This window comes from Lissotriton vulgaris, chromosome 4_1 (assembly GCF_964263255.1).
Source record: "Lissotriton vulgaris chromosome 4_1, aLisVul1.2, whole genome shotgun sequence".
Classification (NCBI taxonomy): domain Eukaryota; kingdom Metazoa; phylum Chordata; class Amphibia; order Caudata; family Salamandridae; genus Lissotriton; species Lissotriton vulgaris.
Genome location: NC_141691.1, coordinates 1,072,775,253 through 1,072,795,268, shown reverse-complemented (window position 1 = coordinate 1,072,795,268; position 20,016 = coordinate 1,072,775,253). Strand labels below are relative to the sequence as shown.

Here is a 20,016-nt window from a genome sequence, read left to right as displayed (position 1 = left end):
GTCTTCCTTGTAAACAGCAGCCCCTTCTCTTGTCCCTGGGGTCAGCACCACTGTCCGATGTGCTGCCCGCTATCTGATTTCTACCCACTGTGGCGCTTCACTCACCACCAATGTTACTGGAGAGAGCAAGCAGACCAGGGCTCTAACACAATGTCGGCACGACGCCGGGAGGCGCAGCTGTTTGATAGTTATTGACCAGCACCTCAACGATCTTGCCGCACCCGAGGCGCCAGCTCCTTCGTCTCTCGCCTGGAGCACTCCATCTTGTCTTGGTGAGAGGGTCAGGCCGCGGGGTGTTCCTTCACACGGCAAGCCACTGGTGCAGTCTGATCCACCGTCAGTGAGCCTCTGCTGCTTTGGAGGGTCGGATCTTCTCTGAGTCAGTTTCTACCGCAGCCCTCAAGCTACCGCTTCCAAGTTGTGTAGCTCAGGTACACCGTCACCATTTTGTCTACGGGCACAAGTCTGATCAGGTTGGTGCCACTGCTGTTGATGCTGCAGGAAGGTGATTTTGGGCTCCTGGTCTACTGCAGGTATTGTCCTTGTACCTTGTTGGCCAGTACTGGTGACTCTTAGATGACAAAAGGAGCTCAGGATACGAGTAGATTACGGAGGGGTCCGGAGCACTCTGAGTGCGACCGCCATCTTGATGCTTGAAGCCACGTCTCCATTTTGGTGTCATTTTAAAGATAAAAATATGTTCTATGTTTATAAATTGGTGTTGGATTTTTATTGTGTTTTGTGTCTTAATTATTTACTTAATTGGTGTTTTGAAATACTTTACATTCCTGTCTCCTAAGTTAAGCCTGCCTGTTTGCAGCCAAGCTATCCAGGGTTGAGCATGGGAATACAATATTGAGACCTGTTTTGATCCCTAAACTGTGTTAGTCGCCTTATTGCCAGTGGTAGAATCATACATACCACTACTAATAAACCAGTTTCCAACATACACCTTCTAACACACCATCAGAATAAAAGATTTGCTCTGTGAGAACCCCTGTTTAGTTAGCCCTGTTAGGAGAGATAGTATTTAGTTTTTTCAACTGTAATTTTGTACACATTTGCAATTTTATGGCTATAAGCTGGATGGTTGTCTTGTGGGAAAGCTCACACTTAGTACAGTAGACCTGAGTTGGTTAGGGTGATAAGCCAATGGCAACATTTATAAGCTTGACTGATGTGCAGGAAAATGCTATGCCCGAGGCCCAAGGTCTAGCCTCTCTTTTTATGAACAATATTACAAAGTCAGTAGGCCTTGCTTAATTTTATGAAAAACATATGGAAAGCCGATAGCCCACTAACAGTGGATTGTTATCACATTATGTTACAGGCCACAAAAAGGTATTCAGTTACATGTAGTCTCACAGATTACTAAAGTGGGTGAGGATGTTGGTGTTGGTCATCCACTCTGACAACCCTTGGAGTAGAATTTCACTCTGATGATTCTTCTCAGGCCCTATACTGTTTTGCCAACTAAAATTTTGGAAAAGATAATAGGCTTTGAAGGGTGGATTGTTATTACACTTTGCTAAAGCCTTTAGTCAGGTATTTTGTTTCATGGAATCTCTCAGATTACGGTAGTAGGCACAGGTTTGGTGTTAGTAAACAAACCACAGGATAACAAATTTGCACTATGGCAATCCTTATTAGGGTCTATTAGTGGGATTTGTTTTGACTACTGTTTTCGTACAATTTTATAATTTCATTATGGCATACCTGATGGGTGCCTTGTGGGTAGGCTTATTAACCAACAATAGCTCTGTGTTGGTTATGGTGACAAGTCAATGATAACGGTTGTAGGCCTGATTGTTTATAAGGAAAATTAAAACATAGGCAGTACACCTGACATATTGATTGTGCAAAGCATATGTTAAAGTCCATAGGAATTTAAGGGAAACAGCGTTTATAACGCTGTCTCCACAACGCAATGTCATTACAATGCAGTCGTTACAGTGACCGCAGTGTTACAACACAATACCATTCCAACGCTACAACGACCGCGTTGTTACTACACAATACCATTACATCGCAAGTCATTACAACAACTAGCAGTAGGGGACGCACTGGTATTGGATTTAAAATCCAACACCTTCCCTGCTGTTGCGCAAACTGAAGTAGGAATAGTAAGTAATACTATTCCTAAATCCAGCGCGCCCCCTACTGCAAGTCATTGTATTGACTTGCGATGTAATGGTATTGTGTAGTAACAACGCGGTCGTTGTAACAACTGTGTTGTAATGGCATGCGATTAAATCGCAAGAGTTGTAAGTAGCTATATTTAAATTTACTACTGACAGGTATTTGGCTACATGGAATTTCTCAGATTACCATAGTAGGCCATGGTTTTGGTGCTAGTTGACCTTTCAAAAACATGTGTATGGAAGATTTGTACTGTCAGATTCCTTGTTATGCCCTCTTAGGAGAGAGAGAGTTTTGCCTTCCCAACTGTAATTTTGTATACTATGTAATTTTATGACTCCGTGCCTCTTGGTTGCCTTGTCGGAATTGTTATGCACAGTATAGGAGGCATCAGTTGGTTCTGGTGATGAACCATTGATACAGCCACAGGTCTGGATGATTCACAAAAATAATTTTCTTGTTGCCATAGATCTGATCTGTTTATCATGAAAAGTTATGGTAAATGCATTAGGCTTGACATATTGATTGTGATAAGCGTTCATTAAAATCAAAAGCCATTGAAGGTGGATTGGTATTTCTTTATATTAAAGCCTACTAATAGCTATTTTGATTCATGAAATGTTACAGATTATCTTCGTAGGGAATATATTTGGTGTAGATTACTACCTCTGACAAACTGTAGGAGGAGAAAAGTTGACTGTAATAATTCTTACTAGAATCTCTTCTTAGTTGTCTGCCAGGATCTTGTAATTAAAAAAGCCATCAATAAATAATGCATGCATACATCTGTATATAAATATATATCCAAATAGATACAAGAAGGGCCTGTGGGTCAGTTCTGTTCTGCCATTGGTCGGCCCGTGTGACATGTACACACTGCTTTCGTCCACGGGGTAATGGTTCAGTCCGCATCAATCATTGGCTCTATTAAATCATGAGTCGGATATTGGCGACTCGTCTTCTACAGCACATGACGACCTTGATACATGGGGACCAAGCTGGGTTCATCCCAACCAGGAACACAGCTACAAATATATGTTGATCGCTGAGGATTATGGGGGAGGATCAACGGGGCTCAGGTACACCTACGATATTGTCAGTAGACATAGAAAAAGCTTTTGATAGCCTGGAATGGCCATTCCTATACAAAGCATTGTGGCAGTTTGGGCTGGGGGATGAGTTTGTAGGCTGGACTATGGTGCTGTACGCGTCGGCAGTGGCAAGTGTGCGAATGGAGGCGCTAATATTGCCCCAGTATCAGGTAGCAAGAGGCACGAGACAGGGATGCTCGCTTTGTCCGCTTTTATTTTCACTAGCAATAGAACCCTTAGCAGTACGAGCTCGACTGGGGGAGTGTTTTGAAGGCCTAAGATTTAGAAGAGTACCACAGTACATATCACTCAATGCGGATGACCTATTGCTATTTTTGGCGGACACAGAGGGGGAGCTGAAGGGGGTGGTAGATTTACTGTTGCAATTTGGAAGCATCTCGGGCTGAGAGTGAATTGGAACAAGACGAGTTTGTTCCCGGCGAGATCTAGCGTAGTGATACCGGTGCTCTCTTGGGAGGTGCGTTGGGAGCCGACATGCTTGACATACTTGGGGGTTCGCATTTACCATGAAACTGTAGATATACTGGAAGGGAACATAGAGAGATGTATAAGAGCTCTGAAGGGTAATATGGCATTTTGGTCGACCCTCCCATTGTCGGTGATGGAACGGATAGCACTACTGAAAATGTTGGCTTTACCTCGGTTGTTGTATTTCTTTCGAACTCTACCGGTATGCGTCCCGGCCTCAGTCTTTAAATTATTGAAGTCTATGGTTGCTGGGTTCCTTTGGGGAACTGGAAGAAGGAGGGTAGCACAAACAACATTAATGAGACCAAAGCCTGAGGGTGGGCTAGCGGTTCCGGACTTCGAGCTCTATTACTTAGCAGTCCAACTTCAGGTTTTGACGCAAGCAGTTGCAGTGGAATTTAGGGGGCCGGAGCACTTGAGAGGGAGGGGAATCCAGAGACATGTATTGTCCTCTGTGGTTCTGCAGCAAAAGCTTGACCTGAGAGATCTTACACAGGAGGAGAAAATGCTAAGACTGTGTTGGAATTGTAGACAGCTTAATGCTGAGGTGTTGCACCCATATGCCCCAGAAATCCAGTTGGAAATGATCACAGTATTACCCCATGGCGGAGACTGGACGCCCTTGATGGAGTGGGAGCAGGCAGGAATACAGGTGCTAGGTGACTTGTATGAAGAGGGGGAATTACTGCCTTATCAGATGCTATGTGAGAGATATGACCTCCCGAGAGGAGAGTTCCTACTACATGCAGCTATAGTGGCTGCAATTAGGACACACTGGAAGGCGGGATCAGCAAAGCCCAAAACAACGAAGGCATGTCAGTATGTGGTGATGGCAGCGGGGACCTTCAAGGCCGTCACTTGCCTTTACTCCAGAATGCTAACTGAGCGGCTAAAGCCACTGGACACGCTGCAACAGAAATGGGAGACATTCCAGAGACTACGTGGGGACCGGTGATTCGTAGGGCCTGGAAGGGGACTAGGAATGCACGGTTCCAACTGGTGCATTTCTTCATTTTACACAGGGCATATTTAACGCCGGGTAAGATTAAGAAATACTTTAAGGTGGAGGATGCAGCGTGTCCTAGATGTGCAGGAGAAGGGGTAGAGCTAGAGCACATGCTATGGGAATGCCCAAAATTAGGAGGATAATGGGAAGAAGTGGGAGACCTGTTAAATACAATTAGCGACAGACAACTAGATTTCGATATAGCTACGTGCTTACTGCATTGGTTTCCCCACACACCCAAGACAAAGATGACCAGTAAATTTTTCGACATGGGATTGCTATTAGTGAAAAGGGAAATAACGATGCACTGGAAGTCGAAGGAAGACCCCAACAGTAGAAGATGGAGGGCAGAGTTTAGTAAATGGGCCAGTAGTGAGAGTGCCATTAGATTCCAACAGGCACGGCGCTCAAACAATGAAAAGGCGCTGGAAACGGCGACGGCCTGGGAGACGCTAGTGCAATCGCTGAACGACCAACAACCAGAGGAAGAATGAATGAAGAGTGTAGTTGCTGAGGGGGCTCCACACATTGCAATTATGGGTATGATCGTATTGCGGCTGGCACCAGGGACATCATTTATTTTGACAATTTATGTGATATACACCAGTGGCAGGGGAGGGGGGAGGGATCCAGAGGAGGTCGGAGTAATTTTGGTAGTTGATTGTTTACATATTTAGGAGGGGTTGGAGATCATGGGTAGTTTACAGGGCCGACATTGTTTGGAGATCTGATGCTACTGTCGAGCACATTAAAGTGTTGTAGCGTTAAGTTCCAGATATTGACTCGAAGTATTATATCAATGTCTTGCACTGTACCATGTACTTTGTTTTTATGCAACTGATAAAATATGTTTACAAAAAAAAAAAATTATTGGCTCTCTTGCTCAGTGAATGCCATCATTTCCTGATCATGTGTGTAACTCCATCTGAAAATATGTGTGATTCAGTGCCAGTGCTGGTTAGCCAATTCTTTGGTTTTTAATTTTCTCCTTCAAGAGTTCCCCTTTTATTTCTGCGCTTTCCTGATTTTACAGTTCTGCAGGTCTGTTGTTTGCCACTCATTTCAACTGCAGCTCCCTGCATACCACATGGCGTCTTCTTTTAAACTAGAAAACCATATTTGAATGCTGCTTTCAATAGTATCTTGTTTTACCATTCGAAGACTGCATGGTAGATGGGCATTTGAGTAAACAGCACAGAAGTGTAAATATTGTACGGTGCTCCACTAGGGTACACACAAAAGATATTGCATATGACAGCGATTGGTTCTCTATTATGTACATTGTTCAAGTTTTTATTTTATTTTTATCTAAAAAGGTTTTATTTAGCGCTACTGGACCCAGGAGTATCAGAGCGCTTTACAAGGTAGGTTAACACATCAAAAAACCAAAATTAACATAGTGCAGTTTTACTCACATAGGATAAGGCATTTCAATTGACGAGAGAAGTAGGAAAAAGTAACTGAGAGATCAATATCTGAAAAGAGGACGGTTGAGAAAGTTAGAGAGAGAAGGGAAGGTAGAGAAGGAGATAGAAAATAGGACATAGAAGAAAGAGGGGGTGAGACGAGGAGTGTATAAAAATAAAGGGCAGAGTGAATTAAATGACGTTAAGTACCCCAATATTTGTTAAGAAGAAACACCTTGAGGCTTTTTTTTGAAGAGAGGGTAGGAGGGGTTGCAGTGAAGATCTTTGGGGAGAGAGTTACAAATCGTAGGGGCATTGCCTGAGAATGCACGTGATTGAGTCTTTTTACAATTGAGTCAAGGGAGGATTAAGACAAGGGCGTTAGTGCTCCGTAAAGACCTGGAACACCCTGCTTTTTGTAATTTGTCAGAGAGGTGAGAGGGGGTGTTTTGGTGAAGGGCTTTGTGAGTGATACATGCAATCTTTTTTTTTTAAATTATTTTTATTGCAGAAAAGACCAGCATGGTATGCTATTTCTCCGCCGTCCCCGATGCGGGAAAGGCAATATGCATAGAAAACACTTCGTCACACAGCCGTTCAGCCCACACCCCGGAGGTTGGGCGGCGTTTGTAAAATGTATATTGAAGGCACACCATTTCAGCCGGTGGAGACAGTCTATATCACCGTAAACATCTGCTTTTGTGGTTTGGGTTTGAATCCCACTGAACCCTCAACTCCCCTTCCCTCCCCCCTTCAACTTGTCAACTGTATAGCCACTTGATACACCTTGGGTTGTTTCCAAGAGTCGATGTTCACGCACAGAGACCAATCTGATTACCACAATTCCCACTCCATCCCCTTCCCCCCCCCCGCAACCGCTCATTTCAGCATTTCTGTTACCCCACGGGGTCTCATGTACCAGAGGTACCTCATTGTTGGGTGGCATAGTCAACACATGTCTTGGTAGTTCACAGTTCACATTCCAATCCTCCTCTCCCTTCCAGCTCCTTCCCTCATTGCCCTCCCTCTAGACCATGATACTGCCTCCTCTTGGCCCACACCCTTCGGAACTTTTTAGGACAACCCCTCGCTTTATAGGTCACCCTCTCCGCTGCCATGTAGAGGTCGAGCCCCCGTCTCCACTCCTCAAGGGTCGGCAATTCTGCTGCACCCCAATATTTTGCAATGTCTCGCTTGGCGACTACTAGCGCTAGAACTAGAAAAATGAGCAGGGGTCGAGGCTGGTCCACTTCAGTGGTCAGGCCCATTAGGGCGAGCTTAGGCTCCTGGGTGAGTTCCGCCCCCAAAACCTCCCCCAGCTCTGTAAAGATGTCTGTCCAGTAGTGTTGTATGTTTGTACATTGCCATAGGATGTGGTAGAAGTCCCCCTGCTGACTACCGCACCGTAAGCATGTAGCGTCTGCTATTTTCCCCATCCTGAGCAGTTTCACTCTATCAAAATATGTCCTATGTAGCACGTTTAACTGGATGAGGCGGAGCCTGGATTTGATCGCCACCTCCCGGGGGTGCATAAGGACCATCTCCCAGTCAATATCTTCCATCTCACCCACCTCTGCCTTCCACACTCCCCTCAGTCTCACTAGGTCGCCCAGCATATTATTAGTCAAGGTTTTATAGGTGAGGGAGACCGCTTTACCCAATATGTGTTCCTGGAGTAGTCTACCCTCAAGTGGTGCATACTCAGGTATGTCCGCGAGTTGTATCTTTTGTGCCCTCCAAGCGTGTCTCAATTGCATGTATTTGAATAATTGTGAGTGGTGGAGCCCAAATTCCGTCTTAAGAGCCTGGAATTCCTTCAATTCCTCCCTATAGATCATGTCGCCTATGTGGGACATGCTAATGTCGTCCCACCGTTGGAAGCCCCTGAGCTTACCAAGTTCCGGGAGCCACTGGCAGTGCCATAACGGTGTTTGTCTGGTGAGCTTTCCCTCCCAGCCCATACGTTTGGTGGCTTGCCGCCACGCCTTAAGTGTGATTGACGTCGCCGGTAGCAGCGATTTCCCAATCTTTCCACCATATAAATAGTATAGTATGTTTCTGTTTGATAGCGTGTGTCTTTCAAGTATGTATGTCGGGTGGTCCGCCGGGACATGGATCCAGTCGTTTATGGGCGCCAGGTGTTCCGCCCAGTAGTAGGCCTCCAAATTCGGTAAGGATATGCCCCCACTGTATTGGTGTCGTTGGAGAGTCTGTAGGGCTATTCGCGGCTGCTTTCCCAGCCATAGGAAGGTACGAAGATCTGCATGTATCTTCCGTATCGTGTCAGTCGGGAGTGGGTAGTATTCATTCTGGAGTGCATAGAGGAACTTAGGCAGGGCGATCATTTTGTACATCGCTGCCCGGCCCAGGAGCGTGAGCGGTAGCCGTTTCCATCTGTCCATGTCACATACCGCATCTTCCATGATTCTGTCAACATTTTTGGCGAAGGAAAGTTTCTTGTCCCGGGTGATATATATCCCCAAGTATAGAAAGCCCATGGAGGTCGTGACCAGGCGTTCTGGGACGTTTCCCCATTGCTCCCTCCCCTGTGGATCGTATAGAACCGACTTGTGCCAATTGATGGTGTGGCCAGCTCGTGCACCAAAGCTGCCCAATTCCCGGAATAGTTCTGGCACTGTTATGTCGGGGTTGGTGATGTACAGGAGCACATCATCCGCGTAGAGTGATATCTTTTCCTGTATCGCCCCCGGGGTGTCTAGTGCAAAGCTGTGGATGTTTGGGTTCCGTCTGATGTGAATGGCCAGGATTTCAATGGTAAGTGTGAACAGTAGGGGGGATAGCGGGCATCCCTGCCGTGTGCCCCGTTCGACCTTAAATTCGCGGGACAGTTTCCCGTTCACTCTCACTCGAGCTCTCGGGGCATGATATAGGAGCCGTATCCAGCCGCAGATTGCCGGACCGAAGCCAAACCTCTGGAGCACCGCCATAAGGAAGGGCCAGTGCACCGCGTCAAATGCTTTTTCTGCGTCAAGGGAGAGGAACCAGTGTGGTTCGCTCCTGCCCTTGACCGCCTGTAGCCAGTTGTGAGTGCATCTAAGGTTTAGCCTTGTCGCCCTGTCCGGGAGAAACCCTGACTGGTCCATATGGACAAGGTCTGGGATCACCCCCCTCATGCGTGTTGCTAGGATGGTCGCTAACACCTTCACTTCAATATTAAGGAGGGAAATGGGGCGATATGATGCACAGTCCTCTTTAGGTTTGCCCTCTTTGTGGATCGGCACGATGGTGGCCAGCGCGAGGTCTGGTGGCAGCGCATTCTGCTGGAAAGATTCAGTAAGGAGATTTTTAAGGTGTCGCGTCAGGAGGTCGGACGTTTTTTTGAAGAATTCCGCTGGGAACCCGTTGGGGCCCGGCGTCTTGCCCGTTTTTAGTTTCGCTATGGCGTCTGCAATCTCGTCAAGCGTTATATCGGCATCCAGGGCCGCACTGGATTCAGGAGATAGGGTTGGCATCTCCGTCTGTTCCAGGTATTGTAGCGCCATAGCTACGTCCCCTAGGTCTCTAGCTGTGTAAAATTGTTCGTAGTGGGTCGCGAACGCCTCCGCTATCCCAGCGTCGGTGCAGCGCACATCACCATCACCCGTTTTGATTTGCTCTACCCACCGTGCATCTCTTTCTTTCCTGCTGAGCCAGGCCAAAAGCCTACCCGACTTATCCCCCACATCGTACAGACGATGGAGAGTCGCCAGCGACTGTGTCTTTGCCATATTCGATACCATCTCCCTATATTTCCGTTGGGCATCCAGCAGGCGACGCAACGTGTCCTCCCCCTTATGTGCCTGATAGTCCTCCTCCAGTGTCAGGATGGAGGCCTCCAAGGCCGCCACTTCCTCCTGCTGCCTCTGTCTCGCCTCTTTCAGTCTACCCTGTATTCTGTCTCTTAGGACTGGCTTCATCGCCTCCCAGAGGGTTATCTTCGAAGCAACGGACCCTTCATTTTCGGCCATGTACACTTTAATGTCCGCCCTGACGCCGCGGGCAAGGTCTGGGGATTGGATGTCCCATGCCGCCAGGCGCCATTCAGTTCCTCTCCTCCGTCTCGCCCCCCCACTTTCGCATATAGGGGCGAGTGGTCAGAAATACCCCTCGCCTTGTAGTCCACGACATCGACCGCCGTTAAGTGTTGCCTAGCCATAAAAAGATAGTCTAGTCTGGAGAAGACTTTGTGTGCCCCCGAGTAGAAGGAGTAGGCGGGTTGAATTTGAATTTGAATTTAAAATTATTTGTAAAGCGCACGTACACCAGCGGTTTCATGGCGCTGTGTGGGGTGTCGCCATCGCCATAAGTCCGTGAGTCCCAGTGTGGTCATCGTTTGTGCCAGAGCTGTCTGTGGGCCTCCTCTACGTGTTTGCCCCGTACGGTCCAGTTCGTCCGACATCACGTCATTGAAGTCACCTCCCACTATCTGTATGGTGTCTGCCGTGTCGATGAGGAGTGACGTGATCGCTTGCAGTGTACGTGGTTGAAGCTTAGGCGGCGCATAGACCGACACTATAGTGTATCGCTGTCTCCTCCACGTCCCTTGAACCCCCACGTATGTGCCCTGTGGGTCGCTCCATGTGTGTGTGACGCAGAAAGGTGGTGACTTTTTAACCAGGATCGCTACTCCCCTCGAGTCCGAGGTGTACCCCGCGTGTGCCAGGGCTCTAAGTCTACCCCTCGCAATGAATGCACATTTGTTACCTTTGAGGTGAGTCTCCTGCAGGAGAACGACATCCGGAGCTAGCCTCCTCAGATATGTGTTCACGAGGCCCCGTTTGACTTTCGACCCGAGGCCATTAACGTTCCACGTTAAAATGGATAATGCCTCTTCCTCCCCTGGCTGCGCTGTTAGTGTACCTGCCATCGTGTGCGTTGATTTCCAGCTGTCAGCGGTGCGTACGGTGGGTGTGTCTGTGAAGGTGGCAGAGTATGTTTTCGTGCGTGTCCCCCAACTGTGGCTACCCCCCAACCCTGTCCCCCCCTACCCCAACTCAAAATAACTCTGGTCCCCCTTGACCCCCCCTCCCCACCACCCTCCCCTTTTAGGCTCATCCCAATATAGGACCGAGCTTTCAGCGGGAGACGGTCTGTCGCCCACCCACTCCTCCCCTCGGCTTAACTAGCCCTCACCTTTCACCTCAACTCGAAAGGCTGTGAGAGCACTAGGTCCACTGTCGTTTCTAGCCCAATGTCTCAACCAGTTCAAGGAAAGAAAACATATACACTGGACAGGGGAAAGATAACAAAACACAAGAGAGGACTGTCAACTTGCGTGTCTTCGTGCCTCCCGGCCGTCTTCTCTAGAATGCCACTCTGCAGTGTTCATGAGTGCGAGTCTTGCGTGGCGGAGTCAGTTCCGCTCTGTTTGCCGGACGAGTCCCGTTCCAGATGGTGGATCTCCTTCTCCAGCGGGTGCATCGAGTCCCGTTTCTCATTGGGGTCCACCTCCTCAGGGTCTGATTCTCCATCTTCCAGTCGATCCTCACCGTCTCCGTCTGAGAGTGCCGATTGTCGTGGGACCTGTCGCCGTGCGCCCGCCGTTGAGGATTCTCCCGGCGATTCCGATCGCCCTCTTCTGGCCCCCGCGGATGTGCGGGCTTGGTATGGGATCCCAGGAGTGCGGGAGTGCAGTCTCCTTGACTTCCGCCTTTGTGGTTTTGGGTGCCCCCAGCTGACTCTCTCTCTCTCAGCGACCTGTCCAGTTCCTCGCGTCCTGCCGCCTCTCTGCTGTTGAGGATAGGCCTCTCCTCCAGCCACTGCCAAGCGTCCTCAGGGTGTGTGAAGAAGATTGACTTGTCTTTGTAAAGAACCTTGAGTTTCGCTGGGAAGAGCATCATGTAGGTGATCTTTAGTGTCCTCAGTTTTGCTTTCACCAGGTCGAAGGAGCGACACTGTTTCTGGACCTCCTGGCTATAGTCCGGGAAAATCATGATGTTGGTGTTTTCTAGCCGGATCTCCCCCATTTTCCTGGCCTCACGAAGAATTAGGTCTCTATCCGCAAAGTTCAGGAAACGTGCTATCACTGGTCTAGGTCTTGCACCTTCCGGGGGCTTCGCCAGCAGTGCCCTATGGGCTCTTTCAATTACGAAGCACGCCAAAAAGCGTGCCGTCGGGAAGGTCGTGGTCAGCCATGTGTGAAGGAAGGCCGCCATATCGTTCCCTTCAATTCCTTCCCTAAAGCCCACAAAGCGTAGGTTGTTGCGGCGTGCCCTGTTTTCTGCATCATCCACCTTCCAAAGGAGTTGTCTGTGAGATGCTTGGAGCTCCACCATTTCCTTGCGGAGCATGGTAAGAGAGTCTTCCGCCTCACCAATTTGTGTCTCTGTTTCCGTTACTCGCGCCGAAAGGTTCCTGAAGTCCTGCCGGAGGAGGGTGACCTCGGATCCCACCTCGCCTATTTTGACTTCCAGCGCAGCTCTCGATTCCTGGATGTCGGATCTTGAGGCTTGAATGGCTGCTAGGAGTCTATCGGTGTCCGGCGAGCCTTCCTGAGCTGTGTTGGCGTGATCCCTTCCCTCGCAAAATTGTCCATAGGGCCTTGCTTCAGGGCTTTAGGGACAGGATCCTTCTTTCCCATGGTGGCCCGCGGACGAGGCGTATGGCTCTGTTGCCGGCGAGGTCCACTCCCCCCGTGCTCTGGTGGAGGCGATCTGTGTGCTGCTAGGGCTCGCGCGTGGCTGCCGCCAGAGCCCACTGCGTGTCCCGGGAGAGCTTCACGTGTTACTGCTCTCTGCCCGTTGGGTCTCCTCCACACCGTGGGTTGATCTTTAATCGCCCCTGCAGCGCCCCGGTATCCGTGTTGCTCCTCAAGTCTCTCGGGGCACTTGGGCGGATCTCGCCCAGCCGCTAAGCGCTCGTCGATGGTAGTGGATGGGCAGTTGGTGACGAGGGGTAAAGCCCACGTGGATGGGGGGGGAGGGGACAGGCAAAACTACAGGTCAGTGGTCCGAAACAAGCTAGGCCTGCGGCAGCGCCGTCTTCCTCTAGGCCTGTCACCCCAGCAACACAGGGCCTCACCTTCGTGTCTCGTCTCGGGGCACCTCACTCCGATGTTCGCCAGCGTATACTTGAGCCTCCTCCCCTGGACCGGCCCCGACTAGCCCCTAGGTCCGCCGGCGCCCCCGCTTGTTGCTGTCCGCCTCCTCTGCATGCCTCACTTGGGCGCCATGTTGGTGAAGGGCAGCCCCGTTTGAAGAAGGTGCACGGGGCCTCTTGCCGCTGCGCCTGATCGTCTGCGGGCAAGTGGGGAGGTCCCTCGGGTAGCGCACACTGGTCTCCGATCAGGCCAAGTCTAAGTCCCCCCCCCCCCCCCCCGGCAGTCCCGAGCCCCGGACCGCAAGTCAGGCCGCCATGTTGGTAAAGTGCGGTCGCGGTCGAGGGGCAGTGTGGAGGGGGGACTCCCTCTTCTTACTTGGGTCGCCGCTGCCGGGTGTCTCAAGGTCCGGCCGGGGTCCGCCGTGCAGCGCAACGTTCTTCCCCGGTGCAGGCTACCGGACTCCTCACCGCCAGTGCCTCTTCCGACCACAGTGGCTCTACAGTCCCTCGGGGTCCGTCTGTGTGATCAGGCAGGCCGCAGTACCCTCGTCTCCTGCTCGTCACCCTGTAGTGCCAGTGTGTGCACCTCTAGGTATCTGCGCTCCGCCCCTCGTCGTCCGGTGTCCGGCTGAGGCTAGCGCCGATCCCGGGGCGCCATCTTAGTTTCGCCGTCACCTCCGTCTCTGACCCGGGGAATCGCGGAAAACAGGCTTTCTGTGGGTCAGCGGACCTCCCTCGGCGGCTTCGCAGCTTCAGCGTCCCTTTAGGCGATCTGTGTGGTGATTTTGAAGTTTGTGGCAATAAATTTATGTCGGATTTTGGTAGCGATGGCCGGGAGCTCCCGAGCCTTGCTGCCGGGTGTCTCAAGGTCCGGCCGGGGTCCGCCGTGCAGCGCAACGTTCTTCCCCGGTGCAGGCTACCGGACTCCTCGCCGCCAGTGCCTCTTCCGACCACAGTGGCTCTACAGTCCCACCGGGTCCGTCTGTGTGATCAGGCGGGCCGCAGTACCCTCGTCTCCTGCTCCTCACCCTGTAGTGCCAGTGTGTGCACCTCTAGGTATCTGCGCTCCGCCCCTCGTCGTCCGGTGTCCGGCTGAGGCTAGCGCCGATCCCGGGGCGCCATCTTAGTTTCGCCGTCACCTCCGTCTCTGACCCGGGGAATCGCGGAAAACAGGCTTTCTGTGGGTCAGCGGACCTCCCTCGGCGGCTTCGCAGCTTCAGCGTCCCTTTAGGCGATCTGTGTGGTGATTTTGAAGTTTGTGGCAATAAATTTATGTCGGATTTTGGTAGCGACGGCCGGGAGCTCCCGAGCCTTGCTTCTAGCTCGGCATGCCGCTAAGCCACGCCCCGATACATGCAATCTTGTAGGTGGATCTACCTTCTATTGGGAGCCAAATGAGGTTTTTGAGGACAGGAGAGATGTGATCAAATCGCTTACAGTCAGATATAAGTATGGCCGCCAGGTTGAGAACAGATTTAATTGGAGTAAGGTGAACTTTAGGCTTGCCAGCAAGGGTGGCGTTGCCATAGTCAATTCTGGAAAGGACAAGAGATTGTACCACAATTTTGAAGTCATCAGCTGGAATGAAAGGTTTAATTTTTTTAAGGTGGTGTAGGGTGAAGAGAGCACCTTTAGCTGCATTTTTAATGTGGGGATGAGATTAAGATTCTGGTCGATGCTAATGCCTAGGGATTTGACAGAGTTAGAGGTGGAGAGAGAGCAATTAAGTGTTTTGATATCAGTGATCCAGTGTTGGATAGGCAGAGAGTTGTTTTTGGGATTGAAAAGGATAATTTCAGTTTTTTTAGGATTAAGTTTAAGGTGATTAAGATGGAACCAGGCTTGGACTTTATTCAGGGTATCGTTGAGGTGTAGGATATCATTGTGGGACTTGATCTTGTAATATAGTTGAGTATCGTCAGCATAGAGGTGGTAACTGATTTTAACCTGTTTGAGAATGAGAGTGAGTGGTTCCATGAAGAGATTGAATAGGGTTGGGGATAGGATAGAACATTGTGGGACACCAAGTGAGACAGGTTGAGGTAGAGAGAGGCAGTGACTGAGTTTAATTTGTTGGGTTCTGTTTTGAAGATATGAGGTGAACCATTTGAGTACAATGCCCTCAAACCCGAAGTGGTCTTTGAGAGTATTAAGAAGGGTGGGATGGTGGGCAGTATCAAAAGCAGAAGATAGATCAAGGAGGATTAGGAGAGAGGATTCGCCTTTGCCCAAAGAGCGATGAATGTCATCAGTAATATTGAGCATAGCTGTTTCAGTGCTGCATGAGACAGGACACATTTTTCAAGGGCTTTGGAGAGGAAGGGAAGGTTTGAGATAGGACGCAGATTGTTTAAGTCATTGGGGTCAGCTGCGGTGTTTTTGAGGATGGGGGAGATTTGGCCTAGTTGAAGGGAGGCAGGAACACAACTAGTGGCAAGAGAGGAATTGGTGATATTGGTCCATATAGGGGCAATGATGTGTTTGAGTTCCTGAACCAAATTGGCGGGCAGAGGATCTTTAGTATGAGAGGATGGTTTGAGTTTAGAGATGATGTTGATGACAGTTGTTTCAGATACTGGACAAAATTCACTCCAAGAAGCATTGTTTTTAGGATGGGAGTCCTTAAATGTGGAATCAGACTGGGGGGAGCAAGGAGGGGTTGAGAAGGGTCATGAGAAGGGGGAGAGGAGGACAAAAGTGGAGTAGGAATGTTCGGGAGTAGGTGTTTGGCAGAGTGGAGATTGGAATGAGAGAGGGGGGAAGAGAAGGATAGCTCAATCTTGTTGAATGTACTAGAAAAGAAGCTGGCGATTTCTTCACATCTTTCCACAGTGGCTAATATTTTAGGAGGGCCAGTTAAAGTTTGTTTTTTAACAATGTTAAAGAGTTCTTTGAGATGGTTTCTAGCCTGGTCAAGTTGCGAACGGAGGAAGCAGGCTTTTTTATTGAAGATATGCTTCTTGTATTTGGCTCTGGCGTTTCTGAGGAGTATCACATTTTCAGAGGAAGGATGATTCCTCCAAGCACGTTCTGACTGACTGAGGGCCCGTCTTTCATTATTAAGGTCGGAATTGAACCAGTATTTGGGAGGGATGTTTTTTTGTTGTTTGAGTTTAATTGGGGCAATTTGGTCGATGGCTACAAGGATCGGATTATTGTAATGATCGGTTAGGTCGTTAGTGCTGTGAGAGAGAGGGGGAGAAGTAAGTGAGATTTAATTGAGGATTCCAATTCGCCAGGGGGAATAAGGTGAAGATTACGATTATGTTTCATAGGTAAACTGCCTATTGGGGTAGGGCGAGTAGTGGAGCTGTTCATGGTGAAGAGGATAAGGTGGTGATCAGACCAGTCCACGGGTAAGATCTTTGAGAGAGAGGCAAGATCCTTGCTAGTCATAATGGCGTCAAGTGTGGCACCTTTGTAGTGAGTAGGGGATTGGCATAGTTGAGTCAGGTCAGTAATGTTGATAGTGTTGTTAAAGAGGATGACTGCAGGGTCTTCTTTTTTATTCCAATGGATGTTATAGTCGCCAAGGAAGAGATTCCTGGAGTGAGAGAGCGATGATTGAATAACAAGATCGGACAGCTCCTCAGTAAAGGAGATAGAATTACCAGGGGGGTGGTAGATAGTGTGTAGACGAATGGTAAGGGAACCGGGAGTGGTAAGATCAGTGCAAAAGGCATTCAAAGGTAGAAGGGTCCTGGAGATGGACCAGTGTGAGATTGAGTTTGTCTTTAAAGATTAGGGCAAGGCCTCCTCCAATTTGATCGAGTCTATCTTTCTTAAGGATGAAGTATCCAGGAGGAATGAGCAAGTCGAGAATAGGTGTGGAGTGGGAGTTGAGCCATGTTTCAGTTAGGAATGCAATGTCGATGTTTTCACTGAGAATGGTTTCTGCAATCTCAGTTGCGTGGCAAGAGGCAGATCGGCAGTTAATCAACATGCAACAGAGGGGTGACGAGTCGAGGTATTGGGTTGAGGGACATGGGGGAATAGCTGTTAGTTGTTGAGGTAGTCTGGGTGACGCCGGGTAAAGGGGGTATCTGCTCATTCCCAAGAGAACTGGGATGGTAGATTGAGGGTAAGGGGGGCTAGAGGAAGAGGAAGGTGGGGGAGAGACAGGGGAGTTCATAGTCAAGTTAATTCCCTGGGTAACTGGGCAAGAAGCATGTTGTGGAGGGGAGATCGTATTTACGGTGCAAGGGGGGGAGAGATTAGTAAGTTTATCGGGTTTAGGTGGGGACAGGTAGTTCAGAGGGAGGGGTGAGCTAGGTAGAGTATTGGAGTTGGAAACAATATTAGGCGAGCTATTGGGGGGGAATGAGAGGTGTTTTGATATCAGATGCTATGTTGTTTTGTGAGGGGACCGATGTGAGTAAGTGATCTGGAGAGTGAGCCCTGGCAAGGAGTGAAACGTCGGTTCTGAGGGAGGAGAGTTCTAAAACAAGGAACGAAAGGAGAAGTTCAACATTAAGGAGTGATTGGGTAAGAAGTGAGGAGTGAAGGTGGTCGGTTGTTTTTAGGCAGTGAGGAGAGTTAGGGTGATCCAGGGGAGGGAGATTGGAGAGAGGAAGGGGGGGGGGACCTGGGGGGAGGAGAAGCGAATTATGAGGTGGGGAGGGTTCTTAATGGGGAGCAGGGGGCTAGAGGAGGTAGGGGAGGTTAAGGCATTGGGTTTGGGAGGATTGTTAGGGTCATGTGGAGAGTTATTAGTGGAGGTGGATGGGAGAGAGGCAGATACACTAGGTGATTGGGAGTTAAGGGTATCGTAACAGGTTATAATGCTAAGAGCAGGGGTGGTTAGTGGAGATTGAGAATATGCATCCGGGTTGGGAGAAGAGGAGGGGGAGTCAGTGAGAAGCGATAAGGAGGAAAGGGAGTGTAGGGAGTCATTGCTGGTAATAGTGTTGGGGGCTTGGGAGGTCTGTTGTGGGTGGGTATGGACATCTGGGTTAGGTGAAAAAGTGGGTGACTCAGTGAGGAGGGAAAGGGGGAGGGGGGAGTAAGGAGTCATTGCTGGTAATAGTGTTGGGGGCTAGGGAGGTCAGTTGCGGTTGGGTATGGACATCCGGGTTGGGTGAAAAAGTGGGTGATTCAGCGAGGGAGGGGGGTGTAGGGTGTCAATGTTGGTAGCAGTATTGAGAGTTAGAGTAGTCAAAGGAGGTTGGGTATAGACATCAAGGTTGGGAGAGGAGGAAGGTGGATCAGAGAGGAGAGATAGTGGGCAGGAGAAAAGAGGGGAGGTGACAGAACTAGGAGTTGGGGGGGGTGGGAGGTGAAGGTTCAGCGACTGTGCGAGGGAATGAGATAGAGTACTGATGTGGTGTTCAAAGATGTTGAGGTGTTTTTTCAGATGCTTGGATGAGAATGTTTCCAGATTTGAAGATGGAAATGTCTATTTCACCAGGAAACGAAGAAGAGGGAGTGGTGGAGAGTTTAAGACCGTAGGGAATATTGTGGGTGTTAGTGATAGGGAGGTGTTGAAGAAATAGGCTTTTCCATTTTGATGGGCGTTTGGTGAAAAAGATGTAGTTGGTGATTGTGGAAGAGTTAAGGCTTTTATAGCTATCGGCAAATAGGGTTTCAGGCTGAAATGTATTTATTGGAGCAGTACCAAGAATGCTTTGCATATGATTAATCCATGTCTGAAGCGGCAACATGAGCAAAATATTGGTGAACTGACATGTTGCTCAGAGTAATTATCAGGGGCTGACATTAATTCAAGAATTTCACCCATTGCTGTCCTTTTTTTCTTTTTCATAATATGGCCCAGGTGCATAAATACAAATATTTAATCAATAATACATATTTAATCAATATACAAAGTGCTCCATTTTCCTCTCCAGCAATATACAAGTTCTAAAAGCTGGTTAAGAGCTGTTTCTTTCTGTGGAAAGATGATGTACTAAATTTGTTTACTGTACATTCTCTGTTAATGTTATATTGATGCCCGTTGCTGAGATTGTTATTCTCCCTTCAGGAACAGGGTGTGGAAGTCTCACATGAGCATCTTGAGAGGCTCTATGTCTTCGCCATGATGTGGAGTGTGGGGGCTTTACTTGAATTGAACGACAGAAGCAAAATGGAACACTGGCTACGAACACAGAACGAAGTGACTCTGGACCTGCCTCCTATTCCACCTGGAAGTGAAGATACAATGTTTGACTATTACGTGGCACCTGATGGTCCGTATGCTTTGTAGAATGAAGGTCTATTTATGGGTATTACAGTGTTATCTTATTGGGATTTGTATAGTGCAGCGCCATCTCATGGGTAATGTTCTTAATTTAGTTCTTTAAAAAAAAAAAAGCAACGGCAAAGTGAATTGGTCTCGGGTTTGCTAGAGGTTCTATTTTCGATTTTTCTGTTCTACAGTAGTTCTGTGCATAGCAAGTGTAGATTGTCTATGTTAATACAATTCGTTTTTAATGTTTCGCTGATTAAGTTACGTATGCTGTAGATTTGCAAATGGAATGTGTATTTACTGGGCTGTTTTAATCAGATTAATCAGATTAGCTTTAGTATGTAAAAAAGCTGTATGCTCTATTGTTTTTTGTATTGTTTGTATTTTGTTAAGTGGGGTTTGTTGTGTTTAATATTTTTCCTTATTATGTGTTTTTGCGTGGTGTGGTGTAGATTTATTAGGTGTGGAGTGATAGAGAGTGGTGTAGATTCTAGTTGGGTGTATTTGGGTAGGGTCGTGTTGGAATTGTGTGTGATAGTTGCTAGTGTTGTTTATCTTAAACTTGTAAGCATGTGTTGTAAGAGTTGTTATGAGTGGTTTAGATTGAATCAGTGTGTAGTAATTGGTATAGGTGTGTGGTTTATTGGTGTGTGTTTGATTGTA

The 20,016-nt window shown here is 48.6% G+C and overlaps 1 protein-coding gene across 1 annotated transcript in view; it reads left to right on the top strand.

The window, feature by feature from the left end:
- DNAH5 (dynein axonemal heavy chain 5) overlaps positions 1-20,016 on the top strand; it is a 5,605,957-nt gene that overhangs the window by 4,067,524 nt on the left and 1,518,417 nt on the right. Inside the window, exon 45 of the mRNA XM_086967405.1 lies at positions 19,150-19,354. Within this exon, the coding sequence (XP_086823531.1) occupies positions 19,150-19,354 (205 nt within the window). The remainder of the gene's footprint in view (positions 1-19,149; positions 19,355-20,016) is intronic.